General features: G+C 38.8%; 1 protein-coding gene across 2 annotated transcripts; it reads left to right on the forward strand.

The window, feature by feature from the left end:
* The first annotated feature begins 1648 nt into the window (after nucleotides 1-1648).
* LOC129730371 (tetra-peptide repeat homeobox protein 1-like) lies at nucleotides 1649-23752 on the forward strand. Of its 2 annotated transcripts, none has more exons than XM_055689656.1 (3): nucleotides 1649-1829; nucleotides 22522-22914; nucleotides 23316-23752. In XM_055689656.1, exons 1-3 carry the CDS (start codon nucleotides 1812-1814, stop codon nucleotides 23577-23579), a joined length of 675 nt encoding a protein of 224 aa, XP_055545631.1. In that variant the 5' UTR covers nucleotides 1649-1811; the 3' UTR covers nucleotides 23580-23752. The 2 variants fall into 2 exon arrangements, with proteins under 2 accessions (XP_055545631.1, XP_055545632.1); XM_055689657.1 differs by lacking the exon at nucleotides 1649-1829 and adding an exon at nucleotides 15827-15964.
* The last annotated feature ends 53 nt before the right edge of the window (nucleotides 23753-23805 follow it).

The raw sequence follows: 23805 nt of genomic DNA on the forward strand, positions 1-23805 counted from the left end.
GTCAAACACGCGGAACTATGCAACCCAGGTAGAAGAAGGTGTCATAACTTCCATCCACAGAGATTATTACATGTTACCAAACATTTCGCATCACCTGAATAACGTGCGGACGTGCTTCCAAACAAATACGTAATACATAACCTAAAACGATTGATTCAAACCTCGTTGGTCAGTTTGAAAACAGACAAATAATATTAGCGTTCAATACCTCATAGTGATATTTTTGAATCCATAATCGATGCACATGTCACTAAAGTTAGGGTGAAAGTAATTACGGACGAACGCATATTCCAGCGCTTCCTTTCCTGGCGCGGATGAGGTTTTGGAATCCCACCTGGCCCTATGAACGGACAGCAATGGCAAACACATACCGAACCGCATAACTCCACACCATCATCGCCGATTGATCGATTCGCATAGCTGCATAGCAGGGCTGAATATCGTACTGTTACGCTGCTATATGTTGTCGCCCAACCAATCAATCTATCGCAAAGGTGAATTTACCGTTGATGAATTTAATGTTTCCTGTTTGGATGTGTTTGGGGCCATCCACATACGACGTGGACAGATTTTTAACGATTTTGAACCCCCCACCCTCCCCCTCCGTGGACAACTGCCCATATAAATTCTAAAAAAATTGTATGGACCGTGGACATGTTGGGACGATTTTGACCACCCCTCCCCCCCCCCAAAGCTGTCCACGTGGTATGTGGATGGCCCCTTTTCGATTACGCAGGATTTTGCAACTAGCTAAGCTCCAGTGGCGTTCGATTTGTATGTCGCAAAATGGACGCTCGGTGGCGATTCGATAGTAATATGAATGATATGAATATAGTGAAAAATCGTTTGATCCGTTCAAAGCACTAATAACATAGCTACCAGCTTGCAACGGCATAACATTAACTTTTCAGACTCAATATTTTCGATATTTTGGGCTCTCACGTTATAATAATGAGAAATTGAGAGATATCCTTGCCTACTATCTGCAATTTCATACGCATTATGCCAACAGAAATCATGCTTACGGCCATGATTTAGATTATTTGATTTATTAGTTTCACATTGACAAACACGACTGACGGCTATTTGATACGAAGATTTTTTGTATTCAAACATTAACGCTATTAGAAAGGATATTGGCCTTGGGAGATAATAGGTAAACCATACAGCGAAGTAAGACATAAAAATATCCGCAAAGTTAGATAAGACAATGGATTGATTGCGTTACGATCGCAAGCCAAAAGTTCATCTCACGACCGACAATCACCCGCCAATGCAGCAACAATGTATAAAAACTACAAGTGCATTCCACAATTGCCCAAGAATGCCGACAGCGAAAACGGACAACGAGGGACAGGCAGTGGCCGCAAAGAATGCACAAAAATGCAACTACAGACTTATGCATAGGTACGTAATTGTACGATCCTCTGTCACAGCCCTAAGGTGTCTACTCCGGGTCGATCACCAAAAACAAAAAGTCGCTCTTCGCTGTAATGGCTGGGCAGAAGGGTTCACCCGGAGACACCGCGCGATAGCGGCGTGGGAGTCAAAGCTATAAATCGATCGGCAAATGAAAAATTCAAATCAGACCCCATCCGCGTACTTTTCGCGCGCGTCACGCGTCGTAATTGTTTAACTTTAACCCGCGCCGATCGAGTGACACGCCAGCCAGACGCTACAAGGCAGACGCTGAATTTGTGTTTTTGGTGAAGAAGTTGTGATTTCGGCGATAGAGATTAAGGATTAGCCGAAACTGTAGTGAAGAGTACGGTGAGACATTCGCGCAGAGAACATCCGCCAAGCAGTTAGCAATGAAAATGAAAGTTCTGGTACGTGACAGTATTATTTAACATCAACAATAACAAAAAATGTGAACGGGTGGAAACATTTATGTTGATGTCTACCCTGATGGGCATTCATAATGTGCTATCAGGGTTTTTTTGCTTTTGGCACGTGGACTACATTGCACAATCACGTGCTCGGCAAACAGTGTTGTGTTTTACATATTAGCCTAGTGAAATAAAATGAGAACACACGTATTAGTCATAAAACTTGATTCAGGAATGGGCCGTAAAACAAATTTCGAACAATTCGATCGATTTATAGGCAACGGTTTTAAGTGTGCGTACGGATTTCCACAGAGGAAAAAAGCAAACTAAAAAAACGTAGTAGTAGACAACAAGAATTATTTCAAATTTATTGAAGTGTTGATATCATACAATCTTGGAAACTGAATTGTTAGATCCCTAGAAGATGGGTATTCGAAAATTTTATGATTAAAAATTCGAACTGAAGACAATGTGGGACCACCAACAATCAGAAATATATAAAAATAGTAGGAGGGTGGTATCCAAGACACGACCGCATAGTTGACGTAGGACTACAATAATTTTATATTTTTATTTTGAAGCTATGTTTGATTTGAGCTCGTTTTACTTTTGTAGTTTGCTTGATTTTTTTAAACCAATTTAAGCACAACATCTTCCAAAAAGAAGGTATTTTGGTTCGGGTGGTAATATCAAGTATCTAGGTCGTCAGCCCAAATTCATCAAGCGACACCTCAAACGACTTTCAACTAAAACTAGTTCATTGGTGGCCATTTCCACTGTTAAGGTCGTCTTTGACCATTTAAAAAGTCAAAAAAATCATGAAAAAATTCTGGCGTGTTGCCAAAATCGAACGGGGTCTGTATTTTGATTATTTCTTTGCAGCACTCTATCTTATAAGAAAAAATATTCTTTTTAACATTCACAATGGTCCAGAAACCAAATTTAGGGGGAAATTTGAGTCTAGAGCTCTATAGCAATGTTTTAGAGAAAAACTTTTTTTTTACAAAGTTAATAAAATTATTGGAGCTATAAAATTGTAGAACAAGGTTTTCTATCTTCAAAAATAAAAAAATCACAGAAGGGGTTGTGTGCAAAGCCACGACCGCAAGGATGAAGTAGAATACTTTTACAATAAAACCCGGCTGCTTGCGTGTCAGTCATTTTTTAATTTATTGTGTAATTCAATATCGGATAAGATACCGATCACATCTAGGCGTTATCACTGACAGTGGGAATAAAGTATTCCTTGTTATAAAATGAACTGTGTAAAGCTGATTTAACACTCAAAACTAGACGGCTCATGTGTTATCAAAATGAATCAACTTTTTATCAAAAGCATTTACTAGTGCCCTCTATCGCACAGAGACTGCATTTCACTAAAGTGCCTCACTGCATCAGCTGCTATCGATGCTTAACCCGCTGCAACTGATACGCTATCCGTAGCCATGCTAATGTTTTGGCCGCTATACGCTGCTATTGGTATCCGCTGTTCCTACATCAGCTGGCCCAGCTGCTATCGAGGCTGAGATCCGCTGCAACTAGTGCACTATCCATTGCCATGCCACAGCTGTGGCCGCTATCCGCCTAGTATCCACTGCACTGCTACTGCTGCTGCTAAGGGAAGACTGCTGTTGTCGCTGTCAAGAACTATTATGAGCAGCTTCGACTGAAACAGGCTCTTAGGGCATCTTCAGCGGTGGTCCAAATCATTGTTTTGGTCTATTTTTTTTGGAACAAACTCTAATTCACTGCTGCACCGGTGGTGTAAATTTTGTTTTATACCAGATCTAAATTGAACAAATTTGAAACTGGTATATGTTTTGGTCTATTTTTGTCACTTTTTGGAACAAGAAATAGATCGTTCTAAAACCCTTTTTACGCTACCAATAGGTGGGTAAAATGTCATATTTCAATTGAATACCTCATTTTTAGCTATTTTCATATAAGCGTTTTGCGAGTGTTGTGGAATGAACGAAACAAAGATTTTTTTATCACAATTCACAACTCATTTTTGTGGATTTTCTGAAGAAGAAAATGAACAGGTTTGTCGTTTTCGGCTCCAAGGAAACCGATCAGCAAAAGGGGGAATTCTGGAAGACCATAACCGTAGGTCCAACTACTTGGTTTGCAACCATCAGCCACCAGGATGACAAATATGTTGGGTATTTGTTAATCGGCTTAATTGTAGTGGGACTAGAGGAGACCTTAAAAAGCCAGAAAAATGTTCCTCGAAGACACTGAACTGCAAATGTTCGAAATGCAGGCTTGTTTCAATATCCTCAAAGCCCAACCCAAGTTTCAAGAACTGCAAGATTTTGAAATATTGATGAGATGAAAACGGAAGACGAACATCTACGTGATCAAATATTTCTCTCTAACCTCTGAAGCCCAACTTGTAGCAGAAATTTTTCGATCATACTAATCCATCGTGAGAAATGTCACTGACGCTCGGGCACAGAACAGATATGCAACTTCGAACAAAACTCTGCAGCAAATCGGTACCCAAGCTTTCGCATTCATTTTTTGCTGTTCCATCCTACATTGATTTTACAGTGCATCGTTCGAACAATTCGCTCCAATAGTTTGAACATGTACCAAAAAACTATTTTTTTTTTGCTTTAATGACCAGGCAAAAAGGTGATCTTGAATAGTTGAATCTATCAAAATCAAGTTAAGACAGGATCGCATTCAAGAGATCTTTAAAGTGGAAATTCAGTAACAATTCACAATCAACGTCAATGAAACAAATTAAACTAAAAATCTTTCAACCATTCAAACATTGTCTAACAAATTTTCTTGGATCGTACACCTCACGACTGCTAAAACTATTTTAACCTGTTAGTTGAATATTTTCGTTGGACTTGGAAACCGAATTTCTCGATCAACGACAATATTTATTTCTCGTACCGTTTTTTATACCTAACATTGCTAGAAATGCATATCAGACGCGCTGTACAAGCACTGCTTACTTCATTAGGTACAATGTAAAAATTGATTGTCGTTAGTCAAGATATTCAGTTTTCAACTTGGGCAACAATGAAATTCATTAAAAATATATCTACATTAAAACTGTTGCACGTATGCGGGTGGTACTGTACGTTTATCATGAAAAGGCACCCTCGCTATACCAGTACCGGGGAGAACAAAGGGTTCTCTCGATGAAAAAGCGGCGAGAGCTCATACAGTCCTTTTGTTGAATGAATGGAATATAAGCGTAATGAAATTTCGAGTGTAAAATGCATGCTCTCCACCGCTAGATGTCGATACTTAAAATAAGGGGATTTTGCCTCGTTTTTGGTTCTTCAGTTGAACAGATGTGCGCTCGGGTCAAACCGCCAAATCCATGAAGCCTTGTGGATATAAAGTGTCTTGCCAAAGTAATCGTTTAATGTGCGTAAAAATTATCAAATTTCCGTTTGTTAAATATTAAGTGCTTTTTATTATAACAAGTCTCATAAACTGATAGCATGGGGTATTGAATTGTTGACAGTGTGACAGATGTCAGCGGTTTAAAACAACAAGATATACAACACCGGTGCGGAGAACGAAAAGTTGGTCTATATTATCTGGTTTTATTCTGGTTTCGCTGGTGTAAATCTAGTATAAAGTTGTTTCAAAAATAGACCACCACTGAAGATGCCCTTATGTAGGGATGAAAAACCTATCGATAGTAGTAGGAAATCATCGATAACTATCGATAGCCATTTCAGTCGATAATTCCCATCCTTACTCTTATACAGACAAACAGCAAATTTGAAATGGCAAAGTCTATGATTCTGTCGACCGTGCTTGAGAATCAATCATATTACCGACTTATCAGATCAGTAGAATTTTGCGCTTCAACAAGGCTTGACCATTCTCAATAATATAGTTGCTTGTCATGATTTGGACTTGATAATTTTTGAATTTTAATTATGCGAAAAATTATTTTTTATGCTGATAATGAAAGCTTTTCGGATGTTGTGCTCATGACTGAAGGAAAAGCTAATTCAGTACGTTCTGAGACACGTGGATGAAGCCAAATATATATCTGTTCCAAATTTCTTGAAAGTGTAAATTAATTTAAGAGAAAATATTAACTCTTCAATTAGGTTTATTTTTCCATCCTGAAAAGGACAATTTGTTGTTTAATTCAATGTTTGATAAGATGCCGATCACATCTTTGCGTTATCACTGACAGTGCGAATAAAGTATCCTTGGGGGAAATAAACACTGAAAAGTTTTCCAGAACGTTCATTTCATTGGATGCATTTGCTAGTGTGTCTGCTATCGCTCAGAAACAGCATTTCATTAAAATGCCACACTGCATCAGCTGGCCCTGCTTATATAGATACTGAGACCAACGTCAACCACTGCGCTATCCCCGTTGCCATCGGTATCCGCTGCACTGCATCACCTGGTCCTGCTATCGATGCTGAGACGCGCTCCGCTATAGTTGCCATACCACAGCTGTGGCCGTTGTCCGCTGCACTGCTACTGCTGCTGTATCCACTGCTGCTGCTAAGGGAGGACTGCTGTTGTTGCAGTCTAGAATTATAATGAGCGTCTTCGGGTGAAACAGGCTCTTATATAGGCCAAATAGAACATTTCAAATGACAAGGTCTATGATTCTGTCGACCGTGCTTGGGAAGCAATCATATAACAACCAATCAGAGCCGAAGTTTTCGTTTTGACAAGGCTTGACTATTTTACAATAGTTTGAAAAATAAAATTACAATTATCTGCGAAATCTATGTCTGTGATAGGGAACCTTCACGTTCACGAGGCATGACTGGAGAAACGCGTCTGATAATGCGGTAACATTTTTAATGTCTTTTTGTGCAAATTATTGTACTCAGACAAAAACCTGTTTTGAATTTGATGAATTTTTAGTGAATAAACGTTAACCGTTTGTTATTCAAAGTTGGTCATGCTGATCGCAGCCTTTGCGCTGCCCCTACAGTGGGGGGTTAACTAAATAAAGTGAAAATTAGACAACTACAACAGAATTTGATTGCATCCTGCACAGAATGTCTGCTTGTGTTGATGCCAGAAAATTATTAACATTCAATTATTTTTTTATTTGCCTTCAAAAAAGCATGTTGCGGTTCAAAATCAGTTGCTAATTACAACCTTTGAGCTGCCCTAATATTGGGGGAATTAAGATACACGGACAACATGCACTGTGGAAGCTATTTCACATTCAGTAAATTAGACAGGTGCGACAAATTTTAAGTTGCTAGGATGCAACACAGAATGCTTGCTTGCGTTGACGAAAATTATTAACTTTCAATGACTTGTATATTTGTCTTGAAAAAAGCATTTTGATTTTCGAAATTGGATTTTCTGATGGCAATCTTCATGCTGCCCCAACACGGGGGGAATAATGGCTGTCTGGCGACACACGCTGAGAAAAACCGCGCTGCTCCAGAGACGTGGTGACCAACCACAGGGCTAGTGCTGCTGCTAAGGAAGGGCGACTGCTGTTGTCGCTGTCTAGAACTATTATGAGCGGCTCCGGCTGAAACAGGCTCTTATATAGGCCAAATAGCATGTTTTCAATTGCAAGGTATATGATCTTGTCGACCGTGCTTGGGAAGCAAGCATATAACGACCAATCAGAGGTCGAATTTTTCGTTTTGACAAGGCTTGACTATTGTCAATAGTACAATAGTATGAATAATAAAATTACAATTATCTTCTTCTGGGAAGAATCTTAGAAGAATTTACAATCTATCGCTGCAAGAACGAAGAAAATCTATCGAATACTAACCGATTTATTAGCATTTGAAATTGGACATATTTTTCACTTTTTTCGGTTTTAGATTTTCATTTCACATCCCTATGTAGCCGAACTTCCTGAGAGAAGTATTCTACTTCAAAAAGTTAGATACTTGATAGCATCGAAAATTTTGGTCACCCTAATTTTCGATACTTTTTCAATAAGCGCTTTATCATATGTTACAACTTTGTAGAAGAAAGTGTTTCTCTAAAATATTGCTATAGAGCTCTAGACCCAAATTTCCCCCTAAATTTGGTTTCTGGACCATTGATGAATCCCTTTTATTCTAATTCAGTCTTGCTGGAGTTGGCTCACTCACCGATCACAAAGCGACAAAGATCGTGGAAAAAATATCGATAACGAATTAAAGTTTTAGTAGGATATGTATATTCACAGAAAATTTGAAATGGACATAGAATTTTATGAACATGTTAACATTCAATTCCGGTCAATTTAAACATTTTATCAGTATACAGGATCATTAAGAAAAAAATTGAACATTTTCAAGATACCAGAGAACAACGAAGATACCATATTTGAAAGTTATATGTCTGTTATCTTCGAAAATAAACTGGGCTAAAGTGATGCACAACATTAGCCTCAGCAATTAATGTTTGCATAGCGTTGTTCAATTACAAGTAAGGTTATGGAAAGTAATATTTTCTTGCAAATGCTAATTAAAAAAAAAATTCAATTGAAATCGGAACTCTAATATCAAGATGAAATGAATTTGATTTTTTTCTATACCGCCACCGCGGGATGCAACTAGTATTGTCATATCGGACTTAATTCATTTAGCTAGTAAAATATAACCATCAGTACAGCTCGTTTAATTACCTATTCAAATATCTGTACGGAGCATTTTGGTTTTCTATTGTCTTTTCAATACCCTATATTCAATTATTTAAATAAATCTGAAAGGAGCAGAGTGTAGAGTTAAAAAAAAAACAACGCATTTTGTTGTACCCGGCGGCGCAGCGTATTTCGCGACACCCGAAAAATAATATTGAATTCTGATATTTGCTGCTATGCGAAACAAGAAGAAGAAGACAATTCAAACGGCAATTCGATTGTGTTTCACGCCCCACTGTGCGCCAACAGCGGCAATGTAGTTTTCACTTGGCTTGACTGCACAAAAATGAATTTCGAGTTCTTCTGCACTGATAGACGACGAGTAATCAGCGCTCTGCACAAACATTGCTCGATGCAGTACTGTTGCCTGTGTCATCATATTCTCCTTCAAGACATCAGTTTTATTAACATTAACATATTTGTTAACAGCAGAACGTAAAACTATCTGATAGTGGAGGTGGTTACGAACTTTCTAAAAAAGCTTCACCTTCAAGACATCAAAATAGTCTAGGCTCATGGAAGCTAACATTAGTTGACCCATTGGGACGGGGGGACGTTACATCTTGATTTTAGTTTCCGCGGAATGTATCTCAATATAGTGCGGTTAGACGTAGTCCTACGTCAAAAACAAGACGTCTTAAACAAGAAAATGTCTATAGACAATACGAAAAAATATTCAAAAGCCCTAAAAAATAGTGTTAATTGATTCCATGCATTGTTACAAACGATATGATCGCAAGTGATACGTTCGAAACAAATTTTAATGTTAATAACTTTTATCCAGCATTTATAAAGTAACTCTCTGGAAATTATGTGCTGACCCTGAAAAGGTTCAAAATTGTAACTAGGGTCTATTTACAGCCCATGTATATTACTCCGGTTCCCAGAATACTCAGAGCACTTATAGGCTGGGAAGTTGCCAAATTGAATTTCAAAATGGTAATTCAATTTGGCACCTTTCTCATACCCATAACCATATTGGGTGGTATTTGATATTCGACCTTGTTTTCAGCTCTAATTGCTCAAAATCTGCATTGAAAACGAGACAATTTTCCACATTTTGGTCACTGATTGTCCAATCGATTGCTGCAGAAACGAAGAAAATTCTTTGAAAACTAATCTAGTTACGCGCATTAAAAATTAGACGAAAATTCATACGAGTGTACCATGAGTTCGAATACACTTAAAAAATGTGTTGAAAAGTAAAATACACGATATACTTTTCTAAGTAAATTCTTAATAGAGCAATGCTTATTAGGGTGGGGAAAAGTGATCGATTTTTCAGAACCAAGTTTTTGTGGTTCCTTTTGGGGCCCCAAACAACCCTAAACTTACCGGAAGTCGATTGGTTTTGTCTCCGCTTGGCGCATTCCATTTCAAATTTGTATGAAAATTTATATGGAAAACCCTACTTTTTTGCATTTACTTATCTAGAGAGCTCAATGATGATCTAATAATGCACTACATTATGTGAAAGTATAGTATTTTAGATGCCTAACAACTTTGCAGAAGGCACTGAAGAATAATCTTGTTTTCTGCCAACATTACCAATGTACCGATGTACCAATGTACCGCCAACATTACCAATGTTATGAAGTAAACTGTCGTAACAAATTTATACACTTAGCTGGATCAAGCAAACAAATTAAGGTCAATATTCTAGGCGTATGTAGAATCTACAACGTGCTTCAGAGGTTACTTCTACTGGAAATCTGATTGACGCCGGTACACTGGCAGTGTTGGCAGAAAAAATGATTTGCAACATGAACTTCAACATACTCAACTTTGAACAGCTCTAGCCCTTTAGTGTCTAGCACCCTAGCTCTTTAGTGTCTTCGGCTAAGTTGTTAGGCAAAAAACCTACCATTTGAACCTATGGTTATGGTTATGGTTATGAAACCTATGGTTTGAGCCATTTTGAGCTCTTTAGAATGGAAAATGCATAAAAGTTGGTTTCTCCATACAAATCTCCATATAAATTTGAAATGCAATGCGCCAAGCGGTGACAAAACCAATCGACTTTAGATAAATTTAGGATTGTTTGGGGCCCCAAAGAGCACAAAAAAACTTGGTTCTGGCTTTCTGCTATCAAGTTTCGTTTTTTTTATATATCGATTCCTCACCCTAATGCTTATGCTTTTATTGAGGCAATGCTGAAACTTTACGAACCCCACTTTTGTGCTTCATGACGAGCTTGAGGCGTATCTCAGAAGAATCTTACTGGTCCTTCGGCATCTCGTCCCAGATCTTCGAAATGAGATACTTAAAGTGCAGTGCTCACCTAATGTTCGCTCTGCTTGGCCAGTATGTACGACTATACATAAAAGTCCAGGGGATTGAGGTCCAGGAAAGCTGGGAGGCCACAAAATCTAATCAATATCAGTCAAAGTCTCCCGACATCACGCTTGGACAATATTAGCCATGTGGGCCAGTGCGCCGTTCTGTTGAGAGACGTAATGATTAATGTAGAGGTCCCGAAGTGCCGGGGCCACAACATTTTTGAGAACCTTGGTCCTATAGTCCTCTGCGTTGATTTTCACGGTTTTCTCGAGAAAAACCAATATGAGCTTCCCACACTGTGGTCCAGAAATGAAAAAAGGTGGTCAAAAGTCATTTTATCATAAACGTTACATTTTAGAGCAATACTGTCTTCAGGAAAGTTTTGGAGTGAAAAAAGATCCTTCTTTAGACATTAACAGATCCGTGGATAATCCCCCTACAAGTGAGATAAAAAGAATATTTTCTCTAAAAATCAATATTTTCTATTCACTTTTGTTCGAGCGTCTTGATAGAAAAATTTTCACTACACTTTTCACTTTTTATTCACTTTCACTATTTAATTCTATCACTTTTCACTTTTCACTTTTCACTTGCAAATACGTATTTCGGCACTGACATAGTGCCTTCGTCAGTACTTATTTGGACTGTGGAGAAAATAGCGAAACCCCAAGAATTTTATACCTAATTAGGTAAAAATTTTATCATATTCAACCACTACTCTTTTCATATTCAACCACTACTCTTTTCCGATCTTCTGTTAGCGGTGTGAGTGTTGTGTGAGATTTCCAATGTTGAATTCGTTTCTTTTTATCATAAATGGCTTGTATGGTTCTTCTGTTATACCCATTCTGCTCACCAATATCAAAAATATATTCCATTTTTTTTTTCTTACCTTCATTACTGAGAGGCAAAGATTCCATACGGTGGATCATATGGTGGAAAGAAGCCATTTTATGCTGGGAGGAGTGGTTAGAAGTGATAGGTATTACCCGCTTAGTATGTGTGGGTTTCCTTAAGATTTCGAATTCAAAGTGGTTGGAGTTTTTAACAACGACTACATCTAAAAATGGAAGCCTGTTGTTTTGTTCAATTTCCAAAGTGAACTGGATATTTTTATGAAGGCCATTCAAAATTCCCAAAAAACTTTCCAAGTCCCCCTGTTGTGAAATACAAAAAAAAAAGATCAACATACCTCCACCAACGATCTGGTAAGCAGTCTTTTTCATTTAGTTTATTTTCCAAATGTGCCATAAAAAGCTCACATAAGAAAGGTGAAAGGGGATTCCCCATCGGTGCTCCTTTTGTTTGTTTGTAAAATTTCCCACGAAATGAAACATAATTGTCTTCCATGCAAAGTCGAGTTAACTTCAAGTAACTGCGTACTTTAGTTTTCCAAGGGTTGTCACATTGTTGGGAAAGAAGCCAATCTTCCAAAAGAAATGTGCTCTTAACAGATCGACTAGGAAATTTGTTCGGCATTGCTTGAAATAAATTCCTTGACTAACCATTTTGCCAATTTTTCTGTTGGTGCCCCCACCGCAGAAACGATTTCTCCCATTTCATTACCAGGTTTATGTACTTTAGGGAGATTGCCCATCCATCCCACTTTCAATATCAATGATTGCCTGTTCAACATTTGGTTTAGAAGAAACAGCAAAGTTGAGGCCTTTGTTCAAAAGATTTTGTTGCTGTTGTGAAAATTCACACGAAGATCGATTGACCACAAAATTTTCTATATATTTTATCTTAGTTGTCATTTTACTACTCTTATTTCGTAAAAACAACTGGTTAATCTTTTTTGTACCCAATTTTCGTTTTCTTTCCCCCTCACACTGTTCTGCAATTTTTACATTGCTTAGGAATCCTGGGAACCCAAAGGGAAACTCTTTGGCCAGTTTTAAATGAAGGGAGTAGCAATCTAAAGTGACTGAATTTAATTTACTATAAAGAACTTTTATACTATTTTTTACCCATTCCAATTCCATCTTCTTAATGAGAAAAGGAGGAGTTAAAGTTCTAATTTTAATCTCATGACTTTTGGGAGTCAGTCGATATTTGACACATTGCTTTAGAAAAGCTATGTCTTTATGAATTCTTGCTATTTTCTTCCTCAACCTCAAAAACTTATTTGGCTCAAAAGGCTTGGATGCCATGTTCAAATTTATTCACTTCTGTTCGAGCATCTTGATAGAAAAATTTTCACTACACTTTTCACTTTTTATTCACTTTCACTATTTAAATGCATATTATTCTCACTGAACTTTTAAAACAACATCAGACCTTTATTTTTTATATGTTGCAGCAGATTTTATTTTATGATAATAAGGTTTCTATCAATTTTTCCTGCCAAAAAAATTACTTTTGACAAGTAATTTTCGATTTTCTGTCGTTTTCCAACAAATCCCACGGCAAGATTACTACCAATTGAATTGTTCATGTGCTCTACACACACGGCAGTTGAAATTTCTTGCAGAAGTTTGCAGGCACTTATAAAATCATGGAACAAAACAACTTTAACGTAAGTTCGTTTATGTCATGTTGATCAATAGCGGATCTTTGTTGCGAAAAACATAGCAAGCTTTGCATGTTTATCTTTTGAAGTATTATTTTAAATTTAAATTTTAAATTTTTTTATTTTAAAGGTGATTTTCAAAAACTCACCAGAAATTGCTCAAAATTTTTCATAATCGGCGATTTTAACGCTAAACATAGAATAATTCTCAAAGTAATTCCAATGGCAAATTTTATTCAATGATTGTTCCTCAGGATACTATTCTATTTTGTCTCCGAATAGTCTTACTTCTGTAAGAAATCCATTTTTTCTTCTGTAAGAAATCCAATAACAATTGATTTGGTGCTAACAGATCAAAGTCATGTATGTAGTGAATTGATCACACATGCTGACTTTGATTCTTTTGATCTTTTGAAGTATAAGAATTATTTTAAAGGTGATTTTCAAAAACTCATTAGAAATTGCTCAAAATTTTTCATAATCGGCGATTTTAACGCTAAACATAGAATAATTCTCAAAGTAATTCCAATGGCAAATGGCATCTTTTGAAGTATAAGAATTATTTTAAAGGTGATTTTCAAAAACTCACCAGAAACTGCTCAAAATTTTTCATAATCGGCGATTTTAACGCTAAACATAGAATAATTCTCAAAGTAATTCCAATGGCAAATTTTATTCAATGATTGTTCCTCAGGATACTATTCTATTTTGTCTCCGAATAGTCTTACTTCTGTAAGAAATCCATTTTTTCTTCTGTAAGAAATCCAATAACAATTGATTTGGTGCTAACAGATCAAAGTCATGTATGTAGTGAATTGATCACACATGCTGACTTTGATTCTGATCAAGGTTGTTAATCGATAACTTATCGTAAACCCCGATAACGATACTGTCTGCTATCGTTATCGACGATGCCTATTCCAGTTTTAAAAAATGGTGAACGTTTTCTTGTATCCAATGAACAAAAGGCTCAAAAACTTGCTCAGCAGTTTGAGAGTGTTCATAACTCAAATTTGAATTTTGTGAGTCCAATTGAAAATGAAGTCACACGTCAATTTGATTTAATTTCTTCCCATTCCCCCCCCCCTCCCCCCAAGCAATTAGTAAAAATTTCAAAAATATGAAAGCACCCGGTGACGATGGAATCTTTAATTTATTAATCAAACATCTCCCTGAGAGCACTATGGAATTTTAAGTGAAAATTTTCTATTGCTGCCTCAAAATTGCATATTTTCCCAAATTATGGAATAATGCGAAAATCACTCCAATTTTTAAACCGGATAAGAATCCAGCTGAAGTTTCAAGTTATCGACCAATCAGTTTGCTTTCTTCAATAAGTAAACTGTTTGAGAGAATTATTCTTAACAGAATGATGTCACACATCAACGAAAATTCAATTTTTGCAGATGAACAGTTTGGATTTCGCCATGGGCATTCCACAACTCATCAATTGCTCAGAGTTACTAATATGATACGAGCTAACAAGTCTGAAGGTTATTCCACTGGAACTGCTCTTTTAGACATAGAAAAATCATTCGACAGTGTTTGGCATAAAGGTTTGTTTGCGAAATTGCAAACTTTTAATTTTCCAATTTTCCTAATCAAAATTTTTAAAAATTATCTTACTAATCGAACTCTGCAGGTTGTCTATCAGAATTCAAAATCTGATAGATTTCCTGTCAGAGCAGGTGTACCTCAAGGTTCAGTCTTGGGTCCAGTCCTGTACAACATATTCACTTCAGATCTTCCTGATTTGCCAGGCTGCACAAAGTCATTGTTCTGCGATGACACAAGCATTTCAGTAAAAGGAAAAAGTCTTCGTGTCATATGCAGTCGATTGCAGAAAAAAATTGATGTTTTTTCTTCCTACTTGCAAGAGTGAAAAATCTCTCCCAATGCTTCTAAAACTCAAATGATAATTTTCCCCCATAAGACTAGGGCTTCTTTCCTCAAGCCAAACAATAATCACGTTGTCAAGATGAATGGGGTTATTTTAAGTTGGTCTGACAAGGTTAAGTACTTGGGACTAATTTACGATAAAAAATTCATTTTCAAAGAGCACATCGAGAGTATACAAGCCAAGTGCATCAAATATGCGAGATGTTTATATCTGTAGGGTATGAGCTAGCTGAGTTTTAGGTAAAACGGATTAACAGTGTTGTAGATGAGAGAGCGGGAAACAGAATCACCCTGTAAGAGGAATGAAAAGAGGAAAGAGAGCGAGAGATGGGTTGAACCAAGGGAATGGTATGGTAGCTTTCAAGCGTTACGAACATCTATTTCTGTACCGTTTGTCCCAAAACTACTTTTTCTGCTGTCACAGTTTGCTTCACTTTGCTTTGGGACACAATTAATGTACTAAATATCACTTAGAATATCACATACCATGTGAAAACCTTAAGAAATTGCTCACAACTGTCTGATATGCTATTAATAATTGCAGTCAACATTTAGCCGGTTTGCCCGAATCAACATAAGATAAGGGTAAACTGCCCGTTTTTCGGGTGCCAGTGCCAGTGATGTTGGTAACGCGTCAAATGTATGGTAGCTGACAGCGATGCCATTCCCGTGGGTTGAACAGAAAAAGGCATGTAAGGAGACGCAGCGGATAAAAAGGTGTGCTCTGTAAAACAGGTGAACTATACGGGAATAAATAAAGATTTTCGGAAACAGTTGGTGGCGATTGTTGAAGTATTTACATATGGCGACGAGTGATACGGATCAGCGAAGGTAATTCAATGAAACATCCAATGAAAATAAAATTTTTGTTGGTGATTGAAGAAAGTTAAAACATCATGGCGGCGACAGATTTTCGTCCGAATGAACTTTTTTTTACTATCTGTAGAACAAGTTGGAGGGGAAGGAAGGGTTTCTTCCTCTAGCTTGGTGGCGTTTTAGTGCCTATGTGATCGATGGATTTTTTGTCATCGTTCGGAGCCTGAGTCGGTTGCCAGTTATTTAGAGAGAACGAGTGGTTGCCACATATCTGCACTGAAAAAAAGTGTTTTGTTTTTGGTTTTTAATGTTAATGAAGCAGAGAACCAAATTGAATCAAAAGATTTTGGTGGTTTGAAAAGTGTTGAATCACTACGGTAACATGTTGAATCACCGGAGGGGTGAATTCATAACAGCTTCTGCAGCTAGGATGCTGGAAACACAATTAAATGCTTCATATTATTGAAGTTTCTGCAGCTGGGGGCCGAAATTGTTAAATAAATAAGGTTTCTACAGCTAGGGGGCTGGAAACAAAATATTAAATGTTAGAAATGTTTCTTCAGCTAGTGGGCTGGAAACAACGTTAGGAAAAACGTCGCATATCAGTTTTCTACAGCTAGGGGGCTGGAATTGTGAAATAAATAAGGTTTCTGCAGCTAGGGGGCTGGAAACAAAATATGAACTGTTAAAAGTTTTTCAGCTAGTGGGCTGGAAACGATTTCTGCAGCTAGGGGGCTGGAAACAATGCGGTAGGAAAAACGTCAAATATTAGTTCCTGCAGCTAGGGGGCTGGAAACAATATGACAAACGAACGAATTCCTTTTCGTCTTGAAGATTATAGAGTAAACTGTAGACTTCCATCCAAGTCATGTTCAAAGATGATTGTTCGTCGTCGTGATTGCGGGAGACCCTTAACCTAGTTTCTGGAAAGGGTGAACCTAATAGTGAATTTTAATAAACGAAAACAAGTGACGAATTTGAATCTTACGTTTTTTTCCATGGTTTGTTTTTCTCTAGATGGATGAGAGTCGCCCGTTGGGTATGTTTAGATGCGAGCAAATGGAAAGCGGAAAATTGGCCAAAGCGTGGTTTGAGTGGAAAGGCTCGCTTGAATGTTATTTTGATTCATACGAGATTACTGACCAAAAGCTAAAACGATCCAAAATGTTACATTTGGGAGGTCCACAGCTTCAAAAAGTTTTCAGAAGTCTGGAAGGGACGGAAAATTTTCCATCGGTGTTGCTCCAGATACCGTGGTACGACGTCGCAATAGAGCGACTGGATGCCTATTTTAAGCCACGTCGTCAAGATGTGCTTGAACGATATAAGTTACGCAATATGAAGCAAGGTAGCAACGAACGATTTGCTCATTTCGTTCTACGTCTGCGGCAGCAACTCCAGGACTGTGGACCGGATAAGTATCCACAAGACGTTAAACACAGCGTAGAAGAAATCATGTTAATCGATGTGATCCTAGAAGGTTGTACTTCTGCCGAACTTCGTCGAAAGATATTAGAAAAAGGTCAACCTCTGTCTGACATCGAAGCGCTGGGTGAATCCTTCGAAAGTGTTAGAGCACAGGAGTTGGAAATGAGCAGCAAGTATTCTCACGGTGATTCCGGAGAACTCGAAGTACGGAAAATTAATAAATTTGCAAGCAACAGAACTGAGCGTAAGCAGGAGCGGATCGTAAAGCGGTTTGGAAATAATTTCGCTCCAAAAGGAACTAAGCGAGACCAAAGGGTAGTATGTTATTCGTGTGGTAAGAGCGGGCATATTTCTAAGGATCCCGGTTGTCCTGCGAAAGGGAAAAAATGCAATAGGTGCCAAGTTATTGGTCATTTCGAGAAAACATGCCAACAAACAAGTCCGAGAAATAACCCACGAACCGCCCACGTTTGCAACTGAGAACGAGCCATCCGAAAACAACAACGAGCAGAAGATGTACTATACTTTTCATACTGGAAATCTGACGAACCTTGTCGAGTGTAAAATAGGAGGAATCACAACCGAAATGCTGATTGATTCTGGATCTGACGCTAATCTGATTACCGTTGGAACTTGGGAAATGATGAAATCCAGAGGTATTACAGTCCAGAGGTGTAACAAAGGAAGTGACAAGGTCCTGAGGGCGTATGGTAGTGATTCGCCGCTAGACATATTGGGATCATTCATAGCGATGATCGATTTAGCGAAGCGGTCAGTTAGTGCGGAGTTTTTCGTTGTCGAGAAAGGTCAGCGTAATATACTGGGTGATGCGACATCCAAGCAACTCGGCGTGTTGAAGATCGGAATTGATGCAAATGAGGTTCACGAGGAACCGGTGGCAGCATCGGCGTTTCCTAAGATTAAGGGAATGCAAATCCATATCCAAATGGATCCCACTATTGTTCCCGTTTTCCAACCGCTAAGACGAATTCCGATTCCGTTAGAGAATGCAGTTAACAAGAAACTGGATGAGCTTCTTGAAAGAGATATCATAGAACCGAAGTAGGGCCCAGCAACATGGGTCTCTCCGCTGGTAGTGGCGAGGAAGTCCAATGGCGAGATTCGGTTGTGTGTGGATCTTCGTCACGTAAATCGGGCTGTAATTAGAGAACGCCATCCCATGCCGGTTATCGAGGACGTTTTGGCAAAGATCGGTAGAGGAAACATATGGAGCACGTTGGATATCAAGGACGCGTTTTTCTTGCTAGAACTGGACGAGGAATCTAGAAGTGTCACAACCTTCATTTCGCATCGAGGACTGTACCAGTTCAAACGTCTTCCTTTTGGGTTAGTTTAGGCTCCGGAGATATTCCAGCGCACTATGGATGTAATTTTGGCTGACTGCGAGGGTACCTATTGGTATTTAGACGACGTCGGTGTCGAGGAAAACACTCTTGACGAACATGACGAACGTCTGACAAAGGTATAATTCTAAAATAAATTTATTTCTGTTTTGATGATACAATAAATACTCTACTGCTCCACTAATGCGTTTTTTTAATGTTTTTTTTCCCAAAATTGTTTGGTAACAGGTACTAGACAAGTTAGAGGAGAAGGGTGTGGTCTGAAACAAACATAAATGTGTGTTCCGGACAACTGAGTTTGATTTTTTAGGTTACCGGATAAATCGAATATGCATCTTACCGTCAGCAGCAAAACAGAATGCTATTACTACCTTCCGATGGCCGAGAAACGATAGCGAAGTCCGGAGTTTTCTTGGGCTTGCTAACTATATGGGTAAATTTGTGCCTAACCTATCAACCCTAGACGAACCTCTACGTAACCTCATACGAAAAGGTTCAAGGTTCCAATGGGGAGAAAGAGAAGAACAAGCTTTCAATGAGATCAAGGAAAGAATTTCTAAGGCAAGTTGTCTAGGGCTCTTCAAACTAGAGGACGAAACAGCGGTCCTAGCTGACGCGAGTCCTCATGCGCTTGGAGCAGTACTAATTCAAACTAATGCTATGAAGGAATCTAGAGCTATCTGTTTTGCGTCAAAATCTCTGACGGATACTGAACGACGATACTGCCAAACGGAAAAAGAGGCGCTCGCGCTGGTGTGGAGTGTCGAGAGGTTCCAGACTTACCTGACCGGTAGGGAGTTTAATCTTCTTACGGACTGTAAAGCACTTACATTTCTTTTTTCACCTACGTCACGTCCATGTGCTCGAATCGAACGCTGGGTACTACGCCTGCAAGGGTTTCAATACAGGATCGTGCACATTTCGGGGAAGCTAAATATAGCGGACGTTATCTCAAGACTTTCAACTATTCCACCAAAAGCCTTTGATGAAGGCGAGGAGTTGATGGTTCGCGAGGTGATTGATTCAGCCATTAGTGCTACTGCTCTTAAATGGGAAGATCTCGAAAAGGCTAGCCGTGATGATCCCAAAATTCAACTAATTTTTCAAGCTCTGGATTCTGGACGTTCTGATGAAGTACCATTAGAGTACAGAATGATGTTCTCAGAGTTATGTAGGTTAAACAACGTGTTGTTGAGAACTGACCGTATAGTGTTACCTTTAAATTTGCAACAGCGAGTCCTTCAACTTGCTCACGAAGGACACCCAGGAGCTCGAATCATGAAAGGGCATCTTCGCGTCAACGTCTGGTGGCCAAAGATGGATCAACATGTCGAAAAATTTGTTAAAACATGTCGCGGATGTTTGTTGGTATCTCTGCCAAATCCGCCGGAACCAATGGTACGGAAGGTGTTACCAACACGACCATGGGAACAGATAGCCATTGACTTCCTAGGACCGCTTCCTGAAGGAGAAAATCTTCTAGTGTGTGTGGATTATTTTAGCAGATTTTTAGAAGTCGTGGTAATGGATGACACATCAACGTCTGCTACTATTACCGAACTGATGATTATTTTCTCTCGATATGGAATACCAGAGAGCCTGAAAGCCGACAATGGTCCGCAGTTCACATCCGAAGACTTTTTGGCTTTCTGTGAGGAGTATGACATCCGGTTGGTGCACTCGATTCCTTATTGGCCTCAGATGAACGGGGAAGTTGAGCGTCAAAACCGCTCTATCCTGAAGCGATTGAGGATAGCCCAGGAATTGGACAAGGACTGGCGGATAGAGTTGAGGCAGTATCTTCTGATGTATCACGCAGCCAATCATACGACCACTGGGAAACCCCCATCAGAGCTCATGTTTGGGCGCCGCATACGCACTAAATTGCCAAGCATTTCAAAGGTATCAGAGCAATACGACGTCGTTAGAGAACGGGACGCTATTGAAAAAGAGAGAGGAAGGTTATATGCGGATAAGAAACGCAGAGCTAAACCAAGTGGGTTGCAAGTGGGAGATCGCGTTCTAGCGAAGCGTACCAGGAAGGGAAATAAGTTGTGTGCCGACTTCTCACCTGAAACTTTCGATGTTGTCCAGAGAAGCGGAGCTGATGTTACCATTCGTTCAACCAAAACAGGGAAGGAATTCAGAAGAAACGCAGCACATTTGAAAGCACTTCCCCGCGAAGGATCCAACGGAAATAATCCCATTGATGATGCAACATCGTCGGAGTCGGGCTTCGAGCTCGATGGAGCTGAACCTACCGGAAACGCGAAATCGCCGAAGCCGGGTTTGGCCCTCGCAAGTAACCGTCATCATGAAGAGGGGGATAGAAATCCAGAAGGAGCATCAGGCGGATTTCGGAGAGCAAGTACATCTAAAAGAACAAAAGTAGGAATAGGAATGAAAAGAGGAAAGAGAGCGAGAGACGGGTTAAACAGAAAAATGCATGTAAGGAGACGCAGCGGATAAAAAGGTGTGCTCTGTAAAACAGGTGAACTATACGGGAATAAATAAAGATTTTCGGAAACAGTTGGTGGCGATTGTTGAAGTATTTACAATATTCTCTCATTAACAGGAATTCTAGACTTTGTTTAAAGAACAAGCTTTTGATTTACAAACAAATTTTCAGACCAGCAATGCTTTATGCTGTACCGATCTGGTCAAGTTGCTGTTCAACAAGGCAGAAAACGCTCCAAAGGATTCTGAATAAAATTCTGAAAATAATTTTGAAGCGTCCGCCTTGGTTGGGTACACTCGAATTACATAGACTTACTGGTGTTGAACCATTAGAAGCTATGTTAAGTAAAATTAATCACAATTTTCGACAAAAATCTTTGCAATCCTCAATTGCTAGGATAAGCTCTCTTTATAGCCAATAAGATTGCAATTAGGTTAGTTGTAAGTTCACTTCCCCTTTTTTGACAAGTAGGTTTAAATCCCTACGAGTTTTAAGTTTCAATTGCGAAAGCAAACAAATCCTAATTATTAAAATAACAAATTTCTAACAGTGTTGAGAAGTCACCATTTGTGATCTTTGTGATTGGACACATATACTCATTATTTACTAATATTTATCATAAATACTTAATTAATAATATAATTAACAATTAAAACTGAATGCAGGGGCACTGGAAATTTCTTGAATAGAAAACACTTACAAAAAACTTACAGCACAAAAAGCAGTTGGACTATTCAATAATTTTTTAACTTACAGAAAATGAGAAATTTTTTCAACTAAATTCACATTTTAATTTGTTTTGTTATTTAAAGCAGTAGAAAACAACAATAAATCCTTATGTCGATGGTGCACTGAATAAGTTACGTTACGGGGAATGACGCTATGAAATGCATAGAAAAGTTCATGTCGATATTACCTATTTCGATTGATGCAAGTGTGCAAACTTTATTTTTAGCAATAGTTCCCGCTTACTGAACTTTCTCAATTCGATTGAATGGGCATAACAGAATCGACAAAGTGCCGATTGGAAAAATAGACTGTAAAGTTCACTTTTCCATAAGTTGTTTTTGGTACTCGGCGGACTGCAGAATGACGTGATTCATGCAGCAAGATGGAATGCAACGTGTGAAAATTGCACAACACTGATAAAATATTTTCACCCGTACGTTATGAATTTCCAGAGAAATTTGTTTTAATGAAAAACCGGGACGACGTGTTGGAAATTTAATTCCATCGCGTTTTGGTGATGAATTGAACATTTTCACACACATTCTGAAAATTATGTTGAGTAAAACTTCTACTTTATCTATTATTCCCAACAGATAATCTTACTTCCCCTGACGATCGCCTCTACGATGGCCATAACCACATCCCCGATTCGAAACCCCAACGGCGACAACCGACTGGATCCGACGGCAACCAGTCGAAAGGAAAAGCGTGGTATTTTTGGCTTCGGAGGGTACGCTCCGGCAGCACCGATTTACGGACACGCTTTCGGTCATGCACACGCCATACCGGCGGCTCTTCCTGCACCCGCGCCCCTTCCGGTGTTACCGGATCCGGATGGTCTTGTGGTGCCGGCGTCTGGACCACTAGGTGGTCCCTTTCTAGGAGCGCACGCTCACACGCACACTGTGGTCACGAAGAAAATCGGAGTTCCCATCCCACAGCCGTATGCTGTTCCGGTTGACAGACCGTTTCCGGTGCCGGTCAAGGTGATATTTGTTTTTTTTTTTTTATATATCATTTGTAACATGCCATTGTTTGTGTAAAGTATTAATGTCATTGCAAATTAACATGAGCAGAATTGTCAAATAATCCAGAAGAATAATACCAAATTAATTCAAAAAAGTAAACTGCTAAAAAGTTAAAACCGCTAACAAACAGAACATGGTAAGAAGAGATAATAATTCTAATATAAACTAAAAAATGCTAAAAACGTTCAAAACTTTTGCATAAAAATTAAGTTTCAAAAAATTCTTTCAATACCAACACTTTTGAAAATATTCAAATTCCAATGATGCACTAGGATTCTAATAGTAATTTTTAATTATTTATTAAAAAAATCAGAAATCAATTGATAAACCCATTTTTCCGATTTTTTTTTGCGAAACAGATTCACGTACCAGTGCCGGTGGATCGTCCCTACCCGGTTGCCGTTCCGAAACCGTTTGCCGTCCCCGTGGATAGGCCCTATCCGGTTCCGGTGGATCGGCCGTACCCAGTGCCGGTGGCTCACCCGGTGCCGGTTCCCGTTGTTAAACACGTCGGGGTGCCAGTGCCCGCACCCGTTCCAGTGGCCATTCCTAAACCTTTCCCCGTTCCGGTACATGCTCATGTGGTCGGTCCGGATCCGTGGGCAGCTGCTAAACTGTGGTAAGCGGCTATAGGCAGCAGCTAGTCTTGCTTCGAGCGCTACAAAGCTAGATTATAAAACTTGCAAATAGTACAAGATTGGTTGGTGATGGTAAGAAGTACCAAATTCACACAAGATAATTGTAGATAAATGTAAGAAATGAAAATGTATTTATTGTGAATTTATTCTAATAAAAAATAGACAATCAATTGAAGACTATGCAAACAGTTATCATCCGCAAGATTGTGAT

Source organism: Wyeomyia smithii, chromosome 3, assembly GCF_029784165.1.
Source record: "Wyeomyia smithii strain HCP4-BCI-WySm-NY-G18 chromosome 3, ASM2978416v1, whole genome shotgun sequence".
Taxonomy (NCBI): Eukaryota; Metazoa; Arthropoda; class Insecta; order Diptera; family Culicidae; genus Wyeomyia; species Wyeomyia smithii.